At 33.9% G+C, this 16,923-nt stretch overlaps 3 protein-coding genes across 3 annotated transcripts; 1 reads left to right on the top strand and 2 right to left on the bottom strand.

Annotated features, from left to right (window-relative positions):
• Window positions 1–280: 280 nt before the first annotated feature.
• LOC142522018 (1-acyl-sn-glycerol-3-phosphate acyltransferase-like) lies at window positions 281–2,641 on the bottom strand. Its single transcript, XM_075625195.1, has 4 exons — window positions 2,632–2,641; window positions 721–870; window positions 454–552; window positions 281–367 (listed from the first exon to the last, which is right to left on the bottom strand). The coding sequence occupies exons 1-4, from the start codon at window positions 2,635–2,637 to the stop codon at window positions 281–283; spliced, it is 342 nt and encodes a 113-aa protein (XP_075481310.1). The 5' UTR covers window positions 2,638–2,641.
• Window positions 2,642–5,696: 3,055 nt separating this feature from the next.
• LOC142522519 (bifunctional aspartate aminotransferase and glutamate/aspartate-prephenate aminotransferase) lies at window positions 5,697–10,300 on the bottom strand. The gene is made up of 10 exons (XM_075625958.1): window positions 10,038–10,300; window positions 9,203–9,440; window positions 8,983–9,076; window positions 8,814–8,917; window positions 7,298–7,546; window positions 7,070–7,183; window positions 6,827–6,910; window positions 6,483–6,653; window positions 6,225–6,338; window positions 5,697–6,116 (listed from the first exon to the last, which is right to left on the bottom strand). Exons 1-10 carry the CDS (start codon window positions 10,166–10,168, stop codon window positions 5,973–5,975), a joined length of 1,443 nt encoding a protein of 480 aa, XP_075482073.1. The 5' UTR covers window positions 10,169–10,300; the 3' UTR covers window positions 5,697–5,972.
• A 5,022-nt stretch (window positions 10,301–15,322) lies between these two features.
• On the top strand, window positions 15,323–16,006 carry LOC142522017 (uncharacterized). The gene has a single exon (XM_075625194.1). The coding sequence runs from the start codon at window positions 15,323–15,325 to the stop codon at window positions 16,004–16,006; it is 684 nt and encodes a 227-aa protein (XP_075481309.1).
• The last annotated feature ends 917 nt before the right edge of the window (window positions 16,007–16,923 follow it).

Genomic DNA, 16,923 nt, shown 5'->3' with positions numbered 1-16,923 from the left:
GTCGAACATAATCTCCAAGTTTTTCGGGTGCCCAATCATTTGTTCGAATTGGAGGCAGGTATCTTACAGTAATAGGTGCCGGTCTCACATGCAAGCTGCCCTTTCTCCATGCACGATGGGTACCCGTCAGGACTATCGGAACTATATATTGGACGACGAGTTTGCAGTGCCAAATGCACAAAACCCTGTGCATAGTTGAATGAAACGTGTTACTTGAAGGAGAAAGAATTGCAAGTTGAGTACTATTTAGAAGTTGGTGATGATCTTGCCTTCTTGAAAGCTAAGGTAGCAAGCGGCCATTTTTAGAACGCGTGCCTTCTGGGAATATGATCAAAGACAGATCATTCTTTACAATTGCATTAGCTACCTGCATGGAACAGATAATATTCACCACAGAAGTATAGCAATTGCAGCATGGACTAGAAGCAATATAAGCGGAAACAAACCATTGACCTCCTTCATAGACTCTATAGCTGCAGTCGGGTTGGATCTGTCTATTCGAAGATGGTTAGCCAAAACGTATAACTGTCCAATGAGTGGATAAGATATTATCTGCGCACAGCAAATGCATCCATGTCAACTTCAACCTAGAGGATTCACAGCAGCTATACTTGAGAGCTGAAATTTTGCCAAAAATATACAATATACATATATAATCCAACCACTCCACGGTCAAGGCGGTGTAATGAGTCGAGAGTTGATAATAGACAAAACATGTACCTCTTTCTTTGCAATGCCAATAGTTCCGGTAGGAGTCAACCACATTACAAGGAAAATGTCTATGGGAGATGCATGATTGCTGATGTAAATGGCCATCTCACTAGAGTATTCTGCACCTTCTATCTTTATAGGATTTCCCAGTATCCACGTCTGGAAACATTTTGATCATTAATCCCTTAATACTCGTATCATATATGATCATATCAATACCCGATACCAACAAGCTAAGTGAATTGTTGTTGAGCTACCAAACTAGCAATTTCTAGATGAGTTGCAATACCCATCTTTCAATATGTTGTGATGTCAACACCCTTCATTTTTAGCTTCATCTGTCAAGAAAAACCTCCAATTCACCACTAATGCAAAATATCATAAATGCACGAACAAGCATCAGCCATTGGACCCGAAAACTATAAATATTAGTGATTACTGTACCAAAGTGTCATCAATTGGGCCCGTGCTAGCGTGACAGCACAGTTGTCTTATGGGGCTATTTTATATTCGTCACCGTGTTACAAAGTCATTTTGAATCTTTATTTTCTTCTACGTGGCACAAGGATTACGAGACGGATGTGTGCACAGGCCACTGGGTGCAACCACTGCTTGTAAAACCAACAATAACTCTCTCACCACCGCTATAAATTCAGGAGCGGAGCTCAAGGGTCGTTCCAACCCCACCTATTATTTTTTTTTAAAAAAAAATTGCTAGTTTTTGTTTTTTTTATAAATTCCTTTCAGCCCCTGTTAAAAATTTTAAAATAGATCAACTCTCATAAATCACACTTTATTCTCGTCTATTAGTTGATTTATTGTCCTAGGTTCTGAAATTATGCAACTTTGAATTAAAATTGACAGCCCTAAAATTATGTCGAGTATGATGTATATGAATTTTCGAGTTTGGATTTTACCCTAAAAAGCTATTGCTGCGAATTTTGGGAAAAATAATCAATTGGTTGAAATATTTAAAGATTATTGATGTTGCAATTATTTTGGGTTTGTATTATGTTTTTCTAGTTAGAATAACTGAAAATTGAATAATTATGAGATTTGAAAATTAATTTTTTGTTGAAAATTTTTTGGGATAATTGGGTTTTTCTAGTTTGATAACTCATGAAATGAAGGAAAAAAAACACCATCAAGCTATTTTTAAACCAAAAGAAAAGGCATCGACAAGTAAATGACAGACATCAATTCAGTCTAGAGTTAAGTAAAATATCAGTTTCAAGCAAAATAATTGACCGAACTGAATTATTTTGATAATTCAGTTTGGTTTATTCGGACGTTTGATTTTAATTTTTTAAAACATCAGTTACTTTGGTTTAGTTTTGGATTCGAATATAAAATTTTAGTTAACCGAACAAACGGAACTTTTATAAAAAAAATTAATATTATTAAAGTTATAATAAAAGTTATTAAGATATAAATATTATAAATTTCTAATAAAAATTTTGGACAACAAAGCTAGACTTAAAAAAATATATTTTTTAAAATAAATACAGTTTAAATTTATTTAATTCAATTTTCATATTATATTTTTTTATTAAAACTCGATTTTTTTTTTTAAAAAGTTAAAAGTTCATTTAATTCATTTATCGATTCAAATAACATATTTTTTCGGTTTTGTTGGTTCAATTTTCGTAGTAAAATTCGGTCGGTTTTGTTTATAAAAAAAATTTGGTTAATTCAATTTTAGAAAATTTAGTCCGATTTCAAATAAATGATAACTAATGTTATTATCTAACATTGGCGGAGCGAGCCCAAAGTACTTTTTGAATCCTGACTTCACCCACGCGGTGTGATTGAACATGTAATCTTGGCTAAGAAATTATCAACTATAAATCGAATCTCCTTCGCCGTACCAAAATCTAAAACCGTTAGTAAAACATTAGCACAAAATATATCGAAACTTACTAGCATTTTTCCAGTGCAAATTCTGAGACGCAGGCTGCAAAGCATGCGATCCATCATTTTTCTTGAACATATTACAAAATTATAGAGGAGGAAACGTATATACCTCCCTCAACCTCAGCAATAGCTTTCTTCTGTTCGGTGAGCTGTTCTTGCAGTTTGGAGTTCTCTTCTTAAATCTGATTAAGCTCTTCATTGTTTGGAATGTGAATGTCAAACTGGTCTTGCCCAGCAAGGTACATTTTCTGCTTGCCATACTCTTTGAATGATATTTTCCCACCACGCAAGCCCATCCAACACCTTTGTTACCGCAGCTTTTTTGAGATTAAACTTTTGCAAAGAATCAGCCACGTTTTGGGAATTCAAAGGCCTATTTTGCTGCTAAAGGGATGAGGCATAACATTTCGTAATGGTTTGATTCATTTTGGCAATAACACTCGAAGGTCATTTTTCTAACTATTAACAAGCCAGTAACTTCAGAATACAAATACATTCCCAAAAATGAAAAACAAAAAAACAAAAAAAACAAGCTAAAACTTAACCTGAATCGAATAACAGAGCGGATAGATCGATAGAATTGAGAGATTAACAAAAACAGAAAGGAATTACGCGAGATTCACCTCAGTGACGAAGTTGAGCAGATTCCTGAAATCAAACAAGGGAAATTAATTCAATAAAATTTTCGTGCAAATTGGAGAATTGGATTCTAGTATATGGTTACTTACCTTCGGCGCTATCCGATTTGGGAGCCATTCGAGATTTCGGAGAGAAGGAAATGTTCGTCTGGGAGAAAGTTGCTGATGCAAATTCTTTTATTTCGAAGCAACGGGGTGGGGTTCCCGCCAATCGTATGAAGCTGGCGTACGGGATTCAAAAGCGCCATTAATAGTGTAGAAGTCGCATCCTACAATGACAATTTTAGTAAAAATTGCAAACAATTTGAGGGTTACAAACTGTAGGATTTCCTTAAACAATGGCGTGCCACATGGGTCACGTTTATTGATAAATGTTTTTTTAATATATTATATAGATAATTTCAACAAAATTATACTGCAAAAGACAAAAATCAATAAAATGAAGATTCGGATTGAATTTTTTTTATTAAATTACAATATTAGGGATGCAATCGTAATTCATCAAACTATTAAACAAACTTAACTTAATTATTATCATCAATAATGTCATTAAATATTATAATTATATTTTTATAATTCAAGAGATTTAGTTAATTTTCAACACTACAACGTTATAATCAGCATGTTCTTTTAATACCCGTGACATTTGTATCCAAAACAGACGCGCTACCAAATTGCTTCAACGGGAGAGTTAGAGAAGGCATGCCAAAAATCCCCCACTATTCCTCCCGACTCCAAAAAACTCATTTCCGCAAGGTTCCAAACTTAAGTTTTCACAGTTTTTATACGATCTTCCTACCTAATATATAGTACATAATGACTAAATTGTTTTTTTTTTTATTTTCTCCGGCAAAACAATGAATTTGTTATTATATATTTCAAATTATCAGCTTCAAATTCATCTATCCAAATACAACATAAACGATACTAATTTTTTTTTCCCAAGTTCATTTCTAGCTAGGATTAAATTCAAATTATATGATGGAATATTGTACCATAAAATAAAATTTGAGCTACATACTTCATTTCTTTAGTGAAGTTGAAATATCTTTTCGACATTTTATTCTATTAAAACATGTACATGTCAACTTACATGATGGAACATAAAAATTAATTTGAACTATATTCAAATAATTGAAATTTTTCAAAAATTAGGATCATATTTTCCTACAAAATTAAGTTATAAAGCAACAATCTTTACAAATTTTTTAGATATTCAACTTCCAAGGAGCAAGTATTTTAGTAGTATGCATTCCCTACAAACAAAACATTTGGCACCCATCCAAATATATGTCATGAAACTCCACCGTATCGTCCACGCCAAAACTAGACAAATCTTGAAAACTAAAATCGATCACTCCAAAATTATGGTCCAATTTTACTCACTGGTAACTAAAATTCTACGCTACCCCGGCCATTATTTTGAGTTAGATAAATAGTCATAATTGTAGTTTAAGTAGCTCCTAAGGGCACTAGATTTTCAACTAGTTTGTGCCACAAATTTTGATAGGAAAAAAGAAGAGGAAGATGTGCTTTAATTTGCCATACACTCTCAAGAAGGGGAAATTTGTGATAATAAGAAAAGGGGATGATGAAGAAAAGGAAGAAATAGGGTTATTGGTAAGGGAAATTGAGAAATGGAACAAGAAAAGGGACAAAGTTTCAAAAGAAGATGACCATGCTTTACCTCCATACACTCCCTCCAATCTTATATCTTAACCCCTTTTTTTCTTCTTCTTCTTTTTTTTTTTTTCTGGTTATATTTTCCATTTATGGTCTCTTCTAGTTTGAATGTATCGTGTCTTGTTTGGTCATCGCAATGAAATCTGCTTTTGTTCTCTATACTAATTAGCTCGTGCAATTTCATGCATTTGAACTTGAACTTGGATTCATGTATGCCATGTCTAGTTCAAATATTGACATTTGATCTTGAGTTTTTTTTTGGAAGTAGGACGAATCGACTTTGATTCTTGAATAAATCACATCACATATGCTTCTATTCTAACACAAGATTTCTCTTTTATGTGGAAAAGACCCGTATCAATAATTATGATTTTACTTGTGAACAATTCTTCAATAACTCGTTTATTCGCAACAAAATATTTTCTTTATGCCTCGCACTTGGAGCTCATGAAAGTGACAAAAAATTTGTGATTTTAAACATTAATTCATCATAGCAACAAAATATTTGTAAGATTTTTTGAAAAATAGTGAGATTGGTTCCAAGTTATTGAACACAAAAATCAAACTTCCAAGTCCATTCGGCTAATGATAACTAGAGCTATATCTCGCTAATATTAAAATGCCTACAAGTTATTGATCCATTCTACTCACTTTACACCCCAATGAAATGTGAATTCAAGAAATTAAATCATGCATATTTTTTATTCCATCAATCATAGGACTTGTTTTCAACATAACTTTACGGTGTAATCGGATTGCGAAACAACCGAATGGAGGTCTTCATATTTCGTTTTCCATAGTGCAAATACATCATTTGATGTCACATAAATTTTCAAAAGGGATAATATCTAAGCATCGAGATAAGTATTTTCCAATGTAATGATTCAATGAAATTACATGCAGAAAAATTTATTTCCGGCACCACAAAACAAAGTCCGAAGGCATTTGCCAACTAAATTATTAAAGCAATCTCGAAACTTTCTGTCTCTCGCACAATCTGTGTAACTGTAAATTTTGCAAACCGGATTAAGCAGAGACAGCAACAGGCTTAAGGGAGATGAGAGCGCCCCTGATTCTCTCCACGGCCGCCTGTAAAGTCGTAAGGGATTCTGCATATGAGATGCGTATGCAGCTGTCATCTCCAAAAGCATCACCTGGCACAAGAGCGACCTATAAACAACGAAATAAATAAAAAAAGTCAGACTAAGTAGCATTTTCTCAGGGCTTCAGGTGTGTATTTTGAAGTCCACTTTCAACTTAAAATACATGGAATCTTACTTGAGCCTTGTCAAGCAAGTATCGACATAGGGACTCCGAACCAGTGACTGTGCCAAAGTTATCAATCGTCGAGCCATAGTAAAAACTGAAATCAAGGAAAAGATAGAACGCACCCTACAAGAATACACCAAAAATATCAAAATCATCTTTCAAAATAATCAAAATCAACGTCACTCTCATAGGACAAAGATTTGTCAGCAAATGACCACAAGGAGTATGCAAAGCAATATACTTCAGTCGTACAAGTTGAGCTTTTACCTGAGGTTCCGAAATTTTCACACCCTCCATTGCTCCAAAACTCTGGACTAGAAAATCTCTCCTCTCTCGGAATGCTTTAACCATAGTTGCGACTGCTTCTCCACCTGCAAAGCCCATTCTTAAGGCAGCAACCGCTGCTTTTTGAGATATACTGCTGGCACCTGAAGTTGACTGTAGAATGGAACTAAATTAAACTTAATTGCTTAGGAAGAACAAACAAATATAAACTTGATGTCTGATAGCTGGCAGAGCATGCATACATAAAATGGACGAGACAAAGACGTGTCATAGCGCATGTTAACAGAAGTGTGAACACCAAACTTCGGACCTAAAATAAAAAGTACCTGGCTTTGAATCTTGCCACATGCAGCAACAAAGTGTTTGGGACCAGCAAGATACCCGAGTCTCCAACCAGTCATGGCAAAAGCCTGCAAATTAACATAACAATTTAACAGAGGCTTTTAAAGATGTATTGATTGTGATTGCAACATTATTGATGACTAAATAGAACATAACAATGCCAAGAAGAAGAAAAATCAACATCATCCAGGGCAGGGCCTTTCAGAAAACTAGTTGGGATTATTTACCTTTGAAAAACCATTTACAGTCAAAGTTCTGTCCCACATGCATGGCAAAGATGCAAAGCTCGTGTGAGTTGCTGGGGCATAGATAATATGTTCGTAAATTTCATCAGACAGCACCTGGGGCAAAATAGAAACAATAAATAACAAGTCAAAAAACTGGCTAACAAAGCTGGTTTAATATAACTTGAATGCCAGTAACTGCTTATTAAAATGGTAGATAAGAAAACCCACCAGTAGTCTTGGGTGCTTGGCTACAATCTTTGCAATCTCTTCAAGTAATTGACGGGGGTAAACAGAGCCCGTTGGATTCGAAGGAGAGCAAAGAATCAACAACCTTGACTTCTCACTTAGTTTAGATTCGAGAAGTTTTGGATCTAAAAGAAAATTGGAGGATAAGGATGTAGGAAGAATCACAGGGGTCGCGTCAGCCAACCTTGCCATTTCTGGGTAGCTTACCCAAAATGGAGCTGGAACCAATACCTGCATAGGTAATGCTTGTTAGGGGCCTGACCTAGTTTAAAAACCATGAGCATTTAAGACTTCAAGGCAGGATTTTCCACGTTAATTGAAAAACATCAAAGGTTATATCCATGAAATGTGGCTTCATCCGGCATCCATATGAATGAGACCTATCTTTGTCTACGTGTATTTCCTGTATTCAATTATCTTATTTGCTCAAACGCAAACTCCAATGCTATGTGTCCTTCTCCCAGTACCAAACAACCAAACCAGATACCCCAAATAACAAAACAAAAAAATCACAAGGATGCCATCCGGTTCCTGATTCCACGCTTGCTTGAACTGAAACAAGGAAGCCAAACTATGGACAAAAAGTTTTCTTAGAAACCAAATAACATATTTTAAAATCAGAGTTTGGTATTGTTAAGATCACAACATATCTTAATTATAATTCAATTGTGACTTTGTTATAGGAAAGATTCGCTACCATATGTATACTACATATAAGGAGTTGGTGGTGCATCTCAAAATAAGATAATTTATTAAGAAAGTCAGCCTTCATGACACTGTATTTCAAGAAATAACAAATAGTTATTTGATTCTCTATTAAATAATTTGGCTCTCATATTTCGTAGTTTAACTCATAGCGATCCCAAACCGTGCTTTCACGAGTTTTTGTTCACATCAGATATAAAGAATTGAGTAAATATTTGTGATTCTTGAGTGCTTGGCGTTGTTGCCGATAGGTGTATCAGAACAACTTAGAGTTTTTTTAGTGTCTCCAAGTTTACATGGCCAAAATTCAACTTCAATGTAGAGCCATAGATTTGGTGCCATACCTATCCCATTAAGATCTATTACCAAGGTCAACATCATTTACCCACACTGAAAGGACTTGTTACATCTATCTTTTGTTTCTTGAGTGCACACAAAAAATAAAGAAAATAAACTCTTTAAAGAATTAGTGCAGCGCAAACCAAATTTAGATACCATTCTTGATGCGAAAAGAAAGGAAAAACATTTTTTTGAAGTTACAGCAGTTCATATCAAAGGAATTTTAATGGAATTTTTTTTCAGTCGATCATAATTCAGGAAAGAAGGAAACTGATAACCGGTTTTTAATATGATACAATAAATACTAGAAAAAATGTTACAACCACATTCTCTAAGCTGGCAGATTTTTATTCCAAAGTAAGAAACATATTAACCACATAGCCATTACTGCGCCAGATACAATTGCTAGAAGTATAGGGAAAAATAACCAGCTGCTTAGAGAGTTTAGATATACCTCATCTCCAGGGGAACAAACTGCAAGAACTGCCTGAAGAATGCTCTGTTTTGCTCCATTACTCACCAAAATCTGATCAGGTGTGTAAGATATCCCATTCTCCTCTGCCGTGGAAGAAATTATTTTACCCAGAAAAAATAAATTAACGTAGTAAGTATCAAAGAAATACCTTTTAACTTGTGACAAATGGCTGTCCTGAGCTCCACGGTTCCCGCATTGGGGGTATACCTAGTGTGCCCTTCACGAATTGCTTTAATTCCAGCCTAAATTTGTAGGAAGATCACGGACAGTAAAACATGTGGCAATGCTTGGTATAACAAAAACTAGCATAGCTATAATTTCAAGCCAGGGGAAGAAAAGATTTTCTTTCGAGCATTCAAGGAAATCACCTCAGCTATAATCGCTGGAGTATCAAAGTCAGGTTCACCTGCTGCTAATCGAATAACAGGCACACCTGCTTGTGCGAGTGCAGTTGCTTGATCTGTGATAGCCACTGTCTTAGAAGGCTTTACAGAATTTACTCTAGGGCTTAAACTGATGTCAAGTTCCATCGTGTCTGAATCAATATCTGTTCTCACAACTGCACTAATCTTACGCAATCGTAAATCTTCTGTAGTTCGGAATGATCTACCCAAAAATACAGATTAGTTTATTGATAACCAGGGTAAAAACCAGCAAACGACTGACAACAAATCAAGTATTTCATAAGTTTGTAGTATTTCAAGATTTTGACAATTACCACCGGGTTCATGCGATGGCACAGGAAAGTTGATAACGACAAAGCTGGAGAAAAAAAAATCTACTTTCAAGCCAGACCCTTTAATAATGCTTCTGCTTTCTAATTAGTCTACGCATTAATGCGGAATTGGATTCATCTGGAAATTCGTTATGAGCCAAGCAACTTACCAAGCATCTATCCACCAAATTACATCACGAAAAAGCAAATGAGACGTGTACACTGCGGAGGGGAACTCCAAAATTCGATCATCATACATTCTAGAACATGTGTTAACAGTGACTAACATTCAACGAACACATTAACTAACCCATTATCATCAATTCCCAATTCAAAATCCTAGAAAAATCCACGAACTAACAACAAAAATACAAAATTTATTCCACGAAATAACAAAATCAATTAAAAACCTCCGCAAAAAAGAATAGAAATAGCCCAGAAAGGAAATAAAACAAATAATTGGAGAAAACAAAAAAAAAGGAGCTTACTTGAAAGATAAACTCTGAAATTGAGAAGAAAAGGAGAGAGATTTGGAGCTCTGAGAATCCTCCAAATGAAATCTATTCGTGAAAACAGCGGTTGAAGAAGCCTGCCTGCAGTAAGAAGACACTGCGGCCATTAAACCGGCGTGTTTGTTTGAATCTTGATATCTCGATGGTTAAATATAGAAAGAAATATATACAGAAAACGAGCGAGGGTTGGTGGGTGTGGTAGTTGAACTGGAGGCTGCGAACTGCGGAGGAGAATGGTAAAAAAAGGGGTTGGTGCTATTATTGTTTTATAATTGAGTTCGTGAAATTCGAGATTGTCCAATTTATTTTATAAATTTCGATACAGAATTTTTAATAAAAAAACGAATGTCTATCATCTATTCGCCTTTTTAAATCTTGAACACGTGAATTGACAAAGGTGCATGTTGTCGTAACTCGACAGTTTCGAAGCGTAATCCACAAGGAATTTGGCAAATCATGACTCGACAGTTTCGAAGCTTGATACACGAGGAATTTGGCAAAAGAAGCCGTCGCGCATGTTTATTGTCATCCAAAACATTATTATTCTAGCACTTACTTGAAGGCAAGATAATGTTCTAAAGAAGTTGAGAGAGAATGTGAAGGATACGCATCCATGCAAAAGGACCTTGAAAGATCTAAGCAAGTCATGAAGGTTGCATGTTCATAGGGAAAGGCTTGGAACATTGTGGACATTATTTGAAAATTCTAGGTCCATGTGAAATAATCTAGAATATCGTGGAAAACGCATGGTCTTGAATTCTCATGGCAGTTTAGAAAGATGCGAAAACTTAGAGGAAGATCTAAACTATTCTGTAATACTCTTGTACTGTGTAATGTATAAATGTGTAGGAATTTCTAGTACACTTAATTGTAGATTAATGTAGAGTGTTTTATATGTTAAAAGATCTAGACAGGCTAGGGAACTTGTACATATAGAAGTGTAGAAGCTTAATTTTAAGTAATCAAGTCAAAAACTAAAATAATTGTTTATTCACTCAACCAGAATGTATTTTCTCTATCTACAAATTCTCCAACTCACTTGTGCTTTTTTAGATATTTAATTACCTAAGATCATTCTTAAGGCTTATTTTCTAATACTCCCAAGGGTGGAGCCAAGGGGAAAATGCCGCTCGTGTACTTAGAAGGGTTGATTTTATGACAAATATGTTGGGGATAGTGCCCTTAAAGTATTGTAATAAACCATTTTTTTTGAAAACGACATTTATTATTGAACATGTTTGTGTGAAATGTTATTGTCATGAATATCATAGCAAAATCACTAGTTTATTAGATGTAACCATAATTTTAGTATATATAAGAGTTATATATACAAGATGATTAAAATTATGGATACTAAACTTAAATCAAGTCGGTGATGAATTAATTAAAGTATGTATATTTAATTAAAGCATCAATAATGCGGCCCATGAACATTATGAATATGATCATCTTATCCGGATCGTCGATGTTGGGACATCTAGATGGAGGCATTTATATATAATGTGATTATGTACGACTTGGACCGATTTAATTAGGCATTTCATAATAAATTCCATTGTTACTATGAAATTCAAATTAAATCATAAAGACGATCATATATGGACAAATCTTAATCCTGAAGTGATTATAAACTCATATTCATTTCAATATGATTCTTAATTTGCTTGTTTAATGTTTGCGATTGCTCATTCTTAACACTTGCATTTTAGATTTATATTTGAAATGAATTGTTGAGAATATGAATTCACAGATATGGAATCCGTTCCTTCTTGCGAGAAGTAGAAAGACGATTCCCTCATTTGCTAATTCTTGAACTGAGTGTTGGGCCTAACTAATTTATAATTAAGTTATAAATTGAACAATTCACTAGTGAATTAATGGTAAATGAGGATAAGAAGTAATTGAAGAGATAAAAAACGGAAAATTCCTAGCTTCAGTTACGAATCGTCTATGGAGGATTAATCCATATGTAATGATTATATCAACGGACTACTCGATTTTGTAGAGTAAAATATTTCATAATGAAGAAGAGTGCAATTCCTTATTTTTAGTGGAGTAATTAGGGAATTAATAAATTAGATAAATTAATTAAAGAGTTTAATTATTTATCCAATTTATTGGAGCTTCTAATTATGAGTCCATGATCCTCAATACGCCTTTCCCAAATTAATGACGAGCTAGAAACATAATTTAGAAATCACATGGAAAATTGTTTCCATAACTTCAAATGCTTGGAGATAAATATAATTAATTATGATATATTAATTATATTAAATTATAATTATGAGATAATTATATACTTGGATTATTATGATAATATTCAAAAGATGTTAATAATATCTTTAATTTATTGTGAATAAAATTTAGATATTATTTGCTATTTGAAAATAAGTTAGAATAAGATTCTAATTTATTTTGATAAGATCCTAGAAATCCTATTTAATATCTTTAATTTATTGTGAATAAAATTTAGATATTATATCTAAATAAGTTAAAATAAGATTCTAATTTATTTTGATAAGATCCTAGAAACCTTATTTAATATCTTGAGTTTATTGTGAATAAAATTTAGATATTATATCTAAATAAGTTAGAATAAGATTCTAATTTATCTTGATAATATCTTAGAAATCCTATTTAATATCTTTAATTTATTGTGAGTAAAATTTAGATATTATTAGAATAAGATTCTAATTTATTTTGATAAGATTTTAAAAATCTTATGACTTTTAAAATAGTTTTAAAAGACATAAAATATAATATTCAAACCAAATCAAATCTTTTGGCCCATCCTAATTAAAGTGGCCGATTTTTGTTCCCAATTAGATTTGGACTATTGGTTTGAATAATTATAAATAGGATTTAGATGGTCTTTTGAAAAAGGAACTTTTTCTCTACTTTTTCATGAGTTGAAAATAAAGTAGAGAACAAAATAAAAAAATTTGATTTCTAGCATTTGCGTTTTTGAGTGCCCACACACTCCCGTCGATAGGAAATAACGTATTGGAAGATTGTGGTTTCTACGCATATTGTATTTACAAAGAGGAGAAAATCTACAAGAGGTTAGTTTTCTAGAATTATTTTTATTTAAATTCATAGTTAATTTATATTCATATGTTCGATTATAATTTATGAAATTATGTAATCGTTTCCGTTGCGTTTCGATTTGATCGAAAATATATTTTATAGTCATAATTTCTTCAGAGAATATATATAAAAACCTACAAATGATATCAGAGCCATTGTTTGTCATATGAATATAAATTAAATGAATTTAAATTTTTTGAGAGTGAGATTGATTATTGAAATTCATATACTTATTGTGTAAATTTGGTTTGGTAGTTAAATTTGCATTACCGTAACTATTTATTGATTTTTTTAAAAAATGATTTTTTATTCTATTGAGTGTAAAATATTGATTTTACAATTAGTTGATTTATAAAATTAATTTGAAATTGAATAAAATTGTTTTATTTGATTTGTTAATTTTATTTTTCAATTAAAAATTCGATTAGAAGGACACGATTGAAAATCATGAATTTTAATAATATCTCACTCTTATTTGCCGCATATCTTGTTTTAAATAAGATTAAATTGTTATGATGTTTATTATGTGATAATTTGCATATATTTATATTAGAGGTTGATAAATTAATCTGACTCAATGTTTGTACTTTATTTACATGTCATGCTTCATATTTAAATTGGATTTAAATATTACGACATTCATTATATTGCTCTTATCATTTAAAAGTGACCAATAAGATTGGACTTTTAATAATTAAATCATAAGATGTTTTAATTAAATAATTGAAAGTTTGAGAAACTTTAATTATTATATATTAATGAGTGAGAGAAGGATATATGACAATAAATCTTACGACCTCCACTATTAACAAAAGCAACGTGAGGTTTAAATGACGCCTAGTGACGCATAGGACGTCCTTCCTAAGGAAGATTTTCATTTAAATCAAAATTCAAGGCTTAGTTTCCGAAAGGATATGTGAGGCCCGGGGCCGAAGAGGGCGGGGGGTGATCGTCGGTGCCATGAGGTTGCACGGACAATGAGCGGCTCCTGGCAGGCTTCTAGGTGGAGGGAACATGAATGAACCGATCCCACACCAGAATGAGAGGGATTCCGAGACTGTTCAATGTAATGGACTGTACAGTTGAAGATGGCTTAAAAGATTTGATATGTACTACTCATATCAAGAAAGTGCATCTTTTTTCGGTAGCTCATCACATAAGAACTTCAAAGTTAAGCGTGTTTGACTTGGGATAATTCTGGGATGGGTGACCTCCTGGGAAGTTTCCTAGGGTGCATGTGAGTGAGGACATAAGCACGTTGGAAAGACTCGTCTTGGTATAGTGAGGACAGTCGTCGAATCTGGTGCATTACAGTTGGTATCAGAGCCGACCTCTCTTAGTACGGTGTGGTTCATGGACGAACCAAGCGGAAGCTGGTGGGCATGTGAGGCCCAGGGCCGAAGAGGGCGTGGGGTGATCGTCGGTGCCATGAGGTTGCACGGACAATGAGCGGCTCCTGGCAGGCTTCTAGGTGGAGGGAACATGAATGAACCGATCCCACACCAGAATGAGAGGGATTCCAAGACTGTTCAATGTAATGGACTGTACAGTTGAAGAGGGCTTAAAAGATTTGATATGTACTACTCATATCAAGAAGGTGCATCTTTTTTCGGTAGCTCATTACATAAGAAATCCAAAGTTAAGCGTGCTTGACTTGGGATAATTCTGGGATGGGTGATCTCCTGGGAAGTTTCCTAGGGTGCGTGTGAGTGAGGACATAAGCACGCTGGAAAGACTCGTCTTGGTACAGTGATGACAGTCTTCGAATCTGGGGCGTTACATGATAAGATTTTTAGTATGATTCATAATTTACCTACCCTAAGGAGGCAATTATGGATTGTATTTTTAAATCCAAAATAGTGGGTCACACTCATAAGGATGCAATTAAATAGTTTAAATGCATCTAGGTTAGATTAAAAGGTAATTAATAATAAAAATGAAGATATGAGATATCTTAGTGTTTTATTTATTAATAGAGATAGTTTCAATTTAATCATCATTTAATTCTTCTGACCCTAAGGCAACTTATTAAATGAGAGATTACATTTCCTTGGAATTGGTAGAATAAATAATAATGTATCATGCATCATATTTATGATTCCTAAATTGATTAATTATCTATGATATTTGTTCAATTTATTTAAATGTCGTTTTATACATTAATTTCAGCAATCATGTCTACTGTTCCTATTCTTGCTTTACTTAATGAAAAGTTGACTGGAGAAAACTTTTTGAAATGGAAGAGTAACATCAACATTGCCCTCGTATGTGAGAACCTCAAATTTGTCTTGACGGATGTGTGTCCTCCCGAGCCCCCTTTGAATGCTTCTCGTAGTGTACGAGAAATATATGATCGATGGATTGCGGCAAACAATAAAGCCAAGGGCTACATGTTGGCCGGAAAGAACGATGTGCTTAGACTTAAGCACGAGCATGTAGAGAATGCTTATGAGATAATGGATTCTCTGCAAGCTATGTTTGGTCAGCAATCTAGTCAATCTAAGCATGAGGCCATTAAGAATGCCATGAATGCTAAGATAAAGAAAGGCCAATCAGTTGGAGCACATGTTTTGAACATGGTTAACTACTTCACAGAAGCTGAGACTCATGGTGCGACCATAGATGATGGCACACAAGTGAGCATGATTTTGGAATCATTGCCACCGACTTTCCTGCAATTCAAGAGCAACTATGTCATGAACAAGCTTGATTATAACATGACACAATTGCTTAACGAGTTGCAAATCTTTGAGGCCATTTCCATTGGAAAAGTCCAAGAAGGTGAGGCAAATGTTGTCAAGGATAAGTCACATTCCTCCAAAGCTAGTTTGAAAAGGAAAAATAAGGGGAAAGGATAGGGAGCTCATAAAAAGCAAAAGAATTGGAATGGTTGCAATGGCAAAAAGAAGGGTGAAACTGCAAAACCCAAAGGAAAATGTTTTCACTGTGGGATCGATGCTCATTGGAAAAGAAACTGTCCCAAGTATCTCGCTGACCTAAAAGAGAAGAAGAAAGGTAAATATGATTTACTTGTTCTAGAATCTTGTTTAGTAACCATTGATTCTTCTATATGGATAGTTGATTCGGGCGCTGCTAATCATGTTTGTTGTTCTCTGCAGCTACTTAGTTCTTATGAAGAGATTGCCGATGGGTCCTTCACAATGAGAGTTGGCAATGGTGCAATAGTTGCGGCAAAAGCAGTGGGAGTTATTAAACTTAGATTTAGTGATAGACATTTGGTTTTGAATAATGTTTACTTTATACCTGGTTTTCATAGAAATTTGATTTCTGTTTCAAAGTTGCATGAACAATTTTATTCGTTTTCTTTTGATAATAACGAGATTGTTATTTTGAGAAATGGTCGTATAATTTGTATTGCTTCAATCGAAAAGGGACTATATATTCTAAGACCAAATGAACAACCACTGCTTAATGTCGAAATGTTTAAAGTAGAACATCCCAAACCTAAAAAACAAAAGGTTTCTCATGAAGATAAAACATATTTATGGAACCTAAGGTTGGGGCATATTTCTTTAGAAAGATTAAACAGACTTGTAAAGGATGGTCCTTTAAGAGAGCTAAGTGTTGGCACTCTTCCTGTTTGTGAATCTTGTTTAGAAGGAAAAATGACTAGGAGACCTTTCTCCACAAAGGGCAATAGGGCCAAAGAACCAATAGAGCTTATACATAGTGATGTATGTGGTCCTATGACTACACAAGCTAGAGGTGGTTATGAGTATTTTGTCATTTTTATTGATGATTACTCAAGGTATGG

This window comes from Primulina tabacum, chromosome 13 (genome assembly GCF_025594145.1).
Source record: "Primulina tabacum isolate GXHZ01 chromosome 13, ASM2559414v2, whole genome shotgun sequence".
Classification (NCBI taxonomy): Eukaryota; Viridiplantae; Streptophyta; class Magnoliopsida; order Lamiales; family Gesneriaceae; genus Primulina; species Primulina tabacum.
This window is presented reverse-complemented; position numbering and strand designations above follow the sequence as displayed.

Bases quoted from the DNA above. Each gene is read 5' to 3' on its own strand.
- LOC142522018 (XM_075625195.1), bottom strand. The intron at 553-720 runs GTACATGTTTTG...TGCTGTGCGCAG, and splicing joins TTGGCATTGCAAAGAAAGAG to ATAATATCTTATCCACTCAT. The intron at 368-453 runs GTCAATGGTTTG...TGTTCCATGCAG, and splicing joins CTATAGAGTCTATGAAGGAG to GTAGCTAATGCAATTGTAAA.
- LOC142522519 (XM_075625958.1), bottom strand. From the start codon at position 10,168: ATGGCCGCAGTGTCTTCTTACTGCAGGCAGGCTTCTTCAACCGCTGTT. The intron at 9,441-10,037 runs GTAAGCTCCTTT...ATTTTTGGGTAG, and splicing joins TTTCAGAGTTTATCTTTCAA to ATCATTCCGAACTACAGAAG. The intron at 7,547-8,813 runs GTATATCTAAAC...TTACCTATGCAG, and splicing joins TTTGTTCCCCTGGAGATGAG to GTATTGGTTCCAGCTCCATT.
- LOC142522017 (XM_075625194.1), top strand. From the start codon at position 15,323: ATGTCTACTGTTCCTATTCTTGCTTTACTTAATGAAAAGTTGACTGGA.